Source organism: Sinocyclocheilus rhinocerous, unplaced genomic scaffold, assembly GCF_001515625.1.
Source record: "Sinocyclocheilus rhinocerous isolate Xijiao unplaced genomic scaffold, SAMN03320098_v1.1 scaffold2743, whole genome shotgun sequence".
Taxonomy (NCBI): domain Eukaryota; kingdom Metazoa; phylum Chordata; class Actinopteri; order Cypriniformes; family Cyprinidae; genus Sinocyclocheilus; species Sinocyclocheilus rhinocerous.
In genome coordinates this window covers 277,244-287,064 of record NW_015663513.1, presented here as the reverse complement: position 1 = coordinate 287,064, position 9,821 = coordinate 277,244, and the positions used below count along the sequence as shown (strand labels likewise).

Here is a 9,821-nt window from a genome sequence, read left to right as displayed (position 1 = left end):
GCCATCAAACAGCTTGAAAGATCAAAGACAATTTTTTAAATAACGCCGACTGGATTAGTCTGAAAGAAGAAAGTCATATACACCTAGGATGACTTGAGAGTGAGTAATTTATGGGCTAATTTTCATTTTTGGGTGAACTAACCCTTTAACTGTTGTATAAGGTCACATTTGCACTCGTGCTATTCGGGGACAAACAGCACTCGTGTGATATTGTTCTCGCTGCTCGTGTGATATCGCTGATCATATAATATAAATATGAGACAACAACTCACACAGGAGCATTTTTGCCCCAGTGTCTTGAATTTTAGGGCATACCTGCATTTGTGGAGTTCTTACCCTGCATCATATTTGTCAACAGTCAAGTGTATGAAATATAAGATGACGTACAAGTTTGGGGCGGGGCCAGTGCATTAAAATATTTTAATCGCGTAATTTTTTTCATAACTAATTAAGTTAACGTGTTAAACTGACGTAATTTAGAGTCTGAGGAAGAGGAAAAGGGAGCTCTCGGTCTTTGTACGGCATTTTTCAAGCGCCAGCTTCTCTGTGGCGATGCTTATTGTGCCTGGTAAGCCCCTTGTTCTCACTCAAAATTTTCAGTCACTGTATATTAGCACTACACTAATAATGTAAAAGTAATTGTGATCGTGATTTCGCCTGCTACAGTTAACATAATTTTTCTTAAATTTGTTTCATTTATTTACTTTTGTATTTTTAGTGGCGCACTACAGTGCACGCATAATTATTTGGCAAGTCAATATTCTGATCATGTATTTCTTCTAAGCACATTTACACATTTCAATTACATTAATCTTATTAAGTTCTGTTAAAATATATACAGCGCACAGCATAAATATACACCCCTTCTAATTAAATATAAAAGATGTATTTTCTTAATGATCACTAATATAATTCATAGAAAGATGGCAAAATTTAAATGTATTAAACATATTCTTATTAAAAACAGAAATAAATGCCATTAATATCTGTAAAACAAGTAACTTAGCCAATTTTGTTTAAATGAAGGATTGCAGAAATGAGTACACCCTAGATTTAATTCAACAAAGTGTAATATTCTAGTACTTAATATGTCCTCCATAAATCTAAGTACACTGCTTTGACCCTTCTTGGCACTGAGTGTACAAGTTCATGACAAATTGTCACATCTGTCCTGCTTAACTCCTGGAGGACAACCTCCTTAAATGCCCTGGGCCTGTATTCACAAAACATTTTATCTTGCCACTAAGGGTTCTCCTAAATAGCAGTAAAAGTTTTTTGCTTTTTAAAAGTTTTTAAGAGTTTTCTCTTAAAACCTATTAACAAAGCTGCTGAGACAAACTTTAACTAAGGAATAGAGAGAGGTCTTAAGCTAAGAGTAAGGGCGGGGTTGACCTCGTTGCTATGGATGATGTCAGCATGCTTACCAACTATGCACACAGTGATTGGCTGATAGGGCAGGGGTCTCTCAAAGATTTATTCATAGAAATATTGTAGAGCACAATATTATGTTGCCATATTCAAATAAAAAAAATGTTTTCCACATTCAACTAATGATTTTAAAATGCAGGCTAAGTGTCATTAATTAAACAAGTATATGTTCAGCTAATTGTCAGCCTCTTACATGTATGCTTCTCGTAAACAATTAGCAGATATGCATATAAACAGCCTTTTAATTAACAGTAGAATTATCATGGCTGATAGATAGTAAGACATGCAATCGTAAAAGAAAACCAAACGACGCAAGAACAGCTGTTACTTCTTGCCCAACTGGTTAATGAAAACAAGGATAGGCTATGATCAAAGGAAAATCTAGAGTTGGTATAACCGCCAAAACCAAAGGCGATACCTTTTTAAAAGTGCATTGTCGCCAAATGTTTCTAAACTGTTTACGTTACAAGGCAGATTGCCGGCAACAGCCATTTTAGTATAGTTTGTGGTTTGGTCTTAGTGACTTAGAAGTCCTCTTCACTACTAACGTTTCACAGATTTAGGAGCTAGTTTTAGCTCTAAAACACTTTGTAAAATACTCTTCTTAGAGCAAAAATGTAGGAGTCCTAAATTTAGGACTTGCGCGCCCATTATTTTTAAGATTTTCTCCTAAATCAGCAAGTTATGAGCTACTTTTAGCCTTAAGATGTATTGTGAATACGGGCCCTGGTCTTTAATGGGGAGTGTTGCTCAGCTCGTCAGAGAATCCCCCACAACTGCTCCCCACAGTGAAATACATGTCCACTGAAGGATTTTCACCTTGGGAGAATGAATATCTTCATAGTCATGTTGAAAAAATGCCCAACAATGCAGGGAATGAGGAGAGGGTAACTTCTTCTGTTTCAGGTTTTTGTATTACATCACACAGTGGTGTGTGAATTCATAACTGCGTTGATAAAACAACTCCCTCACACTCATTCATCCCTAGAGAAGAGCTTTACTGCCACTGAACGTCACTGTGGGAACTAGGCACTTCTCACTGTACCTCTTCTCTAGCAACACCATAACATTTTGGACGCTGTTAGATCCGAAATGGTTGACTTGGTCTCAGGAGGCCAGAGTATTGATTCCCAGAAGTCTATATTTTGTAAATATGGGCCTTGGAAAAAGTTAAATGAGTTTCTTGTGCTTTGGTTTCAGTAGGTAGTTCTGGTGTGGATAAACAACCATGCATGGCATGTCACTTCTGCAGGCTGCATCTTACTCTGTGAGATAAAGTGTCACTCATTTCATAGCTTTTGCCGGTTCTGAGACACTTTCTTGGTGTTTCTCCTGCTTTTTTTCTAGCAAAAACTCACTCATCACTAAATGAAAGCTTGGGTGAAAATTAGGTGAAAACCTAATAATTTCAGGGGCCTGTTCACAAGTCCATTGTTTTTGAATTTCTGTATTACTTTTGCAATATTTTCACATTTAAAACAATAATTCGGTATTCCTCTAGTACCATTGTCCTCGTTTATGCTAAGAAATAAATCTCCTGACAGTTTTCTCTTAAGTGGTTTCATAGTGTTCAGCAAGTCTTAGAATCATTCTAAGACTTGCTTAAGACTTGAAGAAATTATCTTTAACAGTTTCGGTTCAACATACTTGTTGATCAAACCTTACACCAGACATTTTTATTTAGTAACTTTCAGGAGGGTGTACTCATTTTTGCAACAAAACATTTTATCACTGATAAGAAAATTGTGTTTTCCTGAATAATTTTAACATTCATCTCTGGTAACTGATCAAGCAGACTTGCTGGAATATTATATCTCTAAAGAACCCTAACATGTCTTCTAAGTAAAGAGTAATTACTGAATTTAAGTTTCAGAGGGGGTGTACTCATTTATGCTGTGCACTGTATGTATATATACAGTCATTTATAGATGATATTTAATGATATTTAGTTGATCTTTATTTTGATGAATCAGTATTAATTCTTAAATCCCAAACTATAATTGTCACTTTGACAGATCCAAAACTTGTCTCTGGAGGGCCACTGCTCTATAGAGTTTAGCTCCAACCCTAATTATACATATCTGAACCAGCTAATCAGGGTCTTCAGAATCATTAAAAACTTCTAGACAAGTGTATTGCTGGTTGGAGCTAAACTCCCACTCAGTACACGTAGCAAGGTTTTTATTAATTATATAATAAATAAAAAAGAAACCGATAGAATAGAAAAAGAATAGCTAGAGTTAGAGGACTATTTTGCTTTTGTTAATTGTATAATAAATAAAAACAAAATAAATAGATGGAATACAAAAACATTAGAGAAGCTGGTGTTAGTTTTTTTTTTTTAAGAAAAGCAGTTTGTAAATTAATAGAGTACAAGTCTAAAAGAGACCCTTTTTTTTTAAAGAATAGAATTAAAATGGAGAGTGCTAGAGTTAGAGGGTCAAATAAAGATGGAAGAGAAAAACAACAAAGGCTTTTGTATATATGTGTGTTTGCCACTTTTAACTTTTGCTAAATAAAGGGAGAATAACAGTGTGCAGATCTTTTATGTATCATCTGATCGGATTGGGGGCACAAAAAGCCTGATCGGGACATCCCTACTTAATAGTAATCAGGATCGCTGTGGTTTGGAATTTGGTACATCGGTAAAATGTGCTTGGAAAAATTGTATGATTAGAATATTGAATTGCTTAATTATGCACACACCACACTGTGTAATGTGTGGTGAAGAAACATCACCTGACACTAAAGAAGTTTTATGATGTGTCCACTGGCGTGAAAGAAAACCACTGAAGATCTTTTTGTTTAGCGCTAGCTCTTTTAGTGTCCAGATGACTGTGCAAACTCACTGACTGCACTCTCACCAATGTTCCCATTTTAATTATCAAGACATATACGCTGTGAATAAGAGATTTATTGTGCAGTGTAGACAGCTTGATTGATTTTAACAGGAGTTCTCTTGAGCTTGCATGAAAATAATTGAACAATTTTGTACAAATTATGATTATCATTTTATATTGTACATCTTACAGGGAGCTGACACTGTTTTGGAGTAAACTTCTTATACGGCTTGAATCAAAACAGGCCTTTTTGGAGCAATGCAGACTGTTAGCACGCCTCTCTGGGAGTGTGTACCATATTCTGCTCCTCATCAAAGTCATTCAGGCTGAGGTTAGAAAAGTTTTTGTTTTTATGTCAATGTGTTTTGGAAATCAAGGCAATGGCATTCAGGTGACAGTGACATTTTTGTTTCCTCAGGTTGAGAAAGGTGGACTTTCAGTGTGCATCGAAATGTGCATTCAAGCACTAAAAATGGGAGTCAGTGATAACGAGGGCTGCAATATCTCCATCTGCAAAACAATCTCTTGTTTGCTGCCTTTAGACTTGGAAGTAAAACAGGCTTGTCAACTCACTGAGTTCCTGATAAAGCCATCTTTGGATTCTTATTATGCTGTTGAGACTCTCTTTAATGAGCCCGACCAAAAGCTTGAGCAGGATGATCCACCGATTCTAAATTCACTACGCTGTGACCTGTTGTTGGCCTTAAAGACTAAGTGGCCTTTCGATCCAGAGTTCTGGGACTGGAAAACCCTAAAACGTCAATGCCTTGCTTTGATGGGTCAGGAGGCAGCAGCTATATTGTCTACTGACAAATTTACTGACAGTGAAGACAATGAAGTCCATGACCTTGATGAGAAATATTTTAGACATCTGCATTTTACCCATAGTCCTACTTATGAACTCGGTGAGGTTGAAGGAGGAAGAAAGAAGAAAAAGGAAATGAAGAAGATGAGAGAGAGGGGATTTGTTTCTGCTCGATTCCGCAATTGGCAAGCTTATATGCAGTATTGTGTTTTGTGTGATAAAGAGTTCCTTGGACACAGGATTGTGAAGCATGCATTGAAGCATGTCCAAGATGGGATTTTCCATTGTCCAATATGTACTGAGACTTTTGAAACTAGAGCAATTCTAGAGCCTCATGTGGCATCACATGTGAAACAGTCATGTAAGGAGCGCCTTGCTGCTATGGGTGTGAGCAAGAAACGTCCCAGTTCTGACACCAAGTTAACAGCAGCTAGCAGTACTTCGAGCAGAGCAGAAGAGCACTATAGCAGAGAAGAGCACTACAGCAAAACTGCTGCAATAGTTAGCCAAGGGACAATTTGCAATAATCTGTATGCTTCAAATGGTAGTCCCATCACAAATGTGAAAAGTAAAATTAAGTCGTCATCCCCAAAACAGGGCAACCCTATTCGTGATGTTAACAACACTAAACTTTGTTCCTGCCCTGTTACAAGCTGTCAGAAAGTTTTTAAGTACTTCAGGAATTTGGTTGCACATGTTAAGGCCCACAAAAATGAGCGGGAAGCAACACATTTCCTTGAAATACAGAGCCAGAAGGCTTTGTGCCAATATTGTCACCGCCAGTTTGTTAATGTGACCCATCTTAATGATCACTTACAGATGCATTGTGGTGAGAAGCCATATTTTTGCATTCAGCTTGGATGTAACTGCAGCTTTTCCTCTCATGCTGAGCTTCTGATACACAGAAAAGAACATGCTGAATTTAAGGCACAGTGTGCATATCCAAACTGTGAGAGAATATTCAACGAGACATACTTGCTATATGATCATGAAGCGCAGCACTACATGTTGTTCTCCTGCAAAAGTCATAACTGTGACAAGGTGTTCTACACCTTGTCTGAGCTAAATTTGCATCAGAAAGGACACACAAAGCAGGACCGCTCTGCTGTTGATGTGGGCTCACCTTCTCAACTGGAATTACCAGCTTCGACTTGTCCTGCCTTAGAGTTGCCTCCAAGCCAAATTAAAGAGATTTCTCAAGAGTCTACCCCAGTAGAAATGAAATGCACGGTTGAAAACATAGTAGACACTCATGATTCCACAGAACAACCTAAGCACCTTGTATCAGGAACAGCTAAGTTGACAGTAAGCAAAAATGATTCCCAAACTAATGCTATTCAGCCTGATGGATCGAAGACATCTCATTGTCTTGGGAGAACAAAGCAAATGCATCTTGAATCATGCTTTGTAAAACTGCAGGCTATTCCCATCAAGTGCAATGATCCAATATATTTAAATGCTCTAAAGGATGCTGACTGTGAAACTCAAACACTCTTGAAAGACAAGAAATTGTTTTCTTTCCCACAGAGTCAGCTTGAGCCTTCAACATTGAAGTCATCTCCCTCTGTGACAAAAGCCAACAGAGAAGAAGGTCTGACTCATGTGTGTCCATTCGAAACCTGTACACGGAAATACAGCACCTCAAAAAGTTTATCGCGACATGTCAAAAATGTTCATTCGGAGGCCTTTGAGGAGTGGAAGCTGTCAAAGAAGTACAAACGGATTGCGGAAATTGCTGCAAAAAAATCTTCTTCTGAGCACGCAACCGCTAGTTCTCAGATACCAAAATGGACAAGCCGTTCCAAACAAACTGAACATACTGCATTTCTGGACTCAGTGATTCAAAGTCCTTCTTCTGCTTTTTATCACGATAGTATGCAGTCTGCAAGTGCCAAGCTTTGCTCTCAGCTTGAAAACACTCAAAGTGCAACATCACCAAACCCGACAGGTCTGATGCAGTTACCAATAACTCAGACATGGGAAACACCCTCAATGGAAAATTTGGATTCAGGTTTTTCTGTAAATGATCCTTACCGCTCTACGATTTTATCTGACAACCAACACACAAACCCGTCATACCAATCTGACACAGTCTTAAATTATGCATCTCCCTCATCTTACGATGACATCATCCCCCTTTCTGTGAATGCCCACACACCCTCCAGTGTGATGAACGAAGCCTCAAAATATGTGTCAAGCTCTCTTAGAGTACTACATGCACTTAACAGCGATCAGACTTGTGACTTGTCACAGGTTGAGTCAAGTGTTAATCCTGGATTCAGTCAAATTGGACAAAACCATCTCAATGATATTTCCATGAGCACTGGTTTGCTGCAAACAGGATCATTCTCTGGACACAATGTCAGCCTTTATTTTTCAACTTTGCCTTCCGAGGAAAGTTCTATTTCAGTGCAGCCATTGGCAAATTCAAACAAAGAAATCAGCACTGATAGTACCGATGCATTATTCTCATCAGATATCAAATGTATGTCGAATCTTTTAAACCCTCAATTTAAGGAATCGGGAGAAGATTTCTTTGGTGCTGCCCCCCTGACTGATGAGAAAAGGCCAGAAGATTTATGTAATCATGAACTGTCACAGGAAGGAACTGAAGGAATTGCTTCAGATGACCAGAACATTTCAGGTTTTGGAGAAACTGGGAAATCCAAAAAAATTAAATCATCTAAGAGAACAAAATGGCCTGCCATAATACAAGATGGGAAAGTCATTTGCTGCAGGTGCTATAGAGAGTTTTCAAGCACAAAGTCACTAGGAGGTCATTTATCAAAACGTTCTCAGTGCAAACCTGTTGATGAAATTGATCTTACTGCTGATTTACCAGTATCATTTCTTGATTTTCTGAATGATCCTGACATTTCAACGGTGCAAATGCCTCTCCCTGCGAATGACATACATGAGCACAATCTCAAATCCTGCATCTATGCACCATCAGAATCAAATATCTTTAATGGGAACACTTTAACAAGCATGCATAGCACAGACAGCCTCCAGAACACTAATATGTCCTCTCAAGACCCCTCTGAAGTGACTAGAAATGGCAGTTTCTTCCATCCACCTGTAACAAACACAGGCACAGAAATCAAAACTGAAGTTGAATTCACGCCTGCAAATACTGGTGAAGATGGCAAAATCATAGAAATTGAAAGGGCACTACAGCGGCTTGATTTAGTTGATATACTTAGTCAAGACAAATGTGTATCTGTGAGCACTAACCTGCATGATCTAAGCTCTGAAGCTGTCACCAGAAATGATCAGTGTCACACAATTAAAGATCCTGTACAAAACGAGCAGAAATGTTTTTTAAAGCCCTTTAGATGTAAAGAAGGCTGTGTTTATGGAGCAATGACAAAAGAAGCTTTATTTAAACACCTTAGCCGTGTACATGATTACAGTGAGGAAAGGATAAATGAAATGAAGAAAAACCCTGACAAATTAGCACCTTACAACTGTCATCAGTACCCGTGCATGATTGAGAGTTGTGATTCAGTAATGAGTGCTGAACACAGTATAATAAAACATTACACCACTCATGGTCTCACAGAACGGTACATTGAGGATCGGAGAAGCCAGTTCATATTTTGCAAGAAAAGCAATGAGATGCCCAGAGCAGATAATACCTCAAAAAATGTTGAGGTTGCGGAAACAGTCTCTGATGGAGATCAAACAGAGAATTCAAAGGTCAGTTCTCAAGATGTAGGCCCAGAGCCTGCAACGGAGGTTGTAGTTAATGAAGGTTTCGCTTCCACAACCATACCAGTAATCAAACGAAAAAGGGGTCGTCCACGGAAGTCAGAATGTAGAAACAAAATCAGTGTCGAGAGAAAACAAAGTCTTCGGAACTGCTCTGCTGAGCATGTTAAATGTTTGCTGAAAGTCTCAGGATCCATATTGAACTCGTCAAACTCTCAAGGGAACCATGAAGTTGCACTAAAACTTTATAAGCCTTCAGAGTTTGAGACATCCGTCCTGAAGTTCAGTGAAGACTCTCTATCCAATCAATCAAAACGACAGCGAACACTTCAACCAATCATCCCAGAGAGAGATCAAGTCCAATGCATTGTTAATTTCAGAAATCCACTAAAGATTGAGACTGTGGAGAATGTTAAAATTGTTATGTATGAAAACGTATCCACTTCTTCTGAACTTCTGCTAAGGCAACTTCAAGATATGCAGCCTATGGTTATCCTGACAAAGGGGCTGCACAGTTGATGGTTAGATGGTTATATATATATATATATATATATATATATTAATCAAGGCCTTGTTCTCAGGACCACATACTGTGTCACATGCTGCTGACATGTACATCCAATTACACTCTTGCATTTATAGTAGTTCCAACACCTTGTTTGTTAATGGATTTTGATTAGTGCTTTAAAAGAATAAGAATAGAAAAACTTTTGTACAATATTTAACATTTTGATGTACCATTATTATGGTTGTGTTCAAATACCATTTTGTATTTCTGAAATTCTCTGATAAAAATTAGATGAAAAACATTTTTAAAAATGTACAATTTTATGTAGGATGAAAAAGTTATGATATATCCCTGTGGGATTGTATTCTTTTTTTCTTTTTTGCTGTTGTTGTCGTGTTTGAAAGTATTTATTTTTAACTTAACGTTAGTGTGTCAATGTACTTGTCTTCCACCTAACATTCAATTTTAAGTAAACTGAATGCTCAATGTAAATTGTGGCATCCACATGACTACTTGGTGTCGGATTGTG

At 37.8% G+C, this 9,821-nt stretch overlaps 1 protein-coding gene across 1 annotated transcript; it reads left to right on the top strand.

The window, feature by feature from the left end:
- The first annotated feature begins 378 nt into the window (after nucleotides 1-378).
- Nucleotides 379-9,468, top strand: LOC107728959 (zinc finger protein 292-like). Its single transcript, XM_016539295.1, has 4 exons — nucleotides 379-405; nucleotides 483-568; nucleotides 4,461-4,599; nucleotides 4,687-9,468. Exons 1-4 carry the CDS (start codon nucleotides 379-381, stop codon nucleotides 9,301-9,303), a joined length of 4,869 nt encoding a protein of 1,622 aa, XP_016394781.1. The 3' UTR covers nucleotides 9,304-9,468.
- Nucleotides 9,469-9,821: the final 353 nt, after the last annotated feature.

Coding starts and splice junctions, on each gene's coding strand:
- LOC107728959 (XM_016539295.1), top strand. CDS start 379: ATGACGTACAAGTTTGGGGCGGGGCCA. Junction 406..482: donor ACAAGTTTGGGGCGGGGCCA/GTGCATTAAAAT, acceptor CGTAATTTAGAG/TCTGAGGAAGAGGAAAAGGG. Junction 569..4,460: donor GGCGATGCTTATTGTGCCTG/GTAAGCCCCTTG, acceptor TACATCTTACAG/GGAGCTGACACTGTTTTGGA.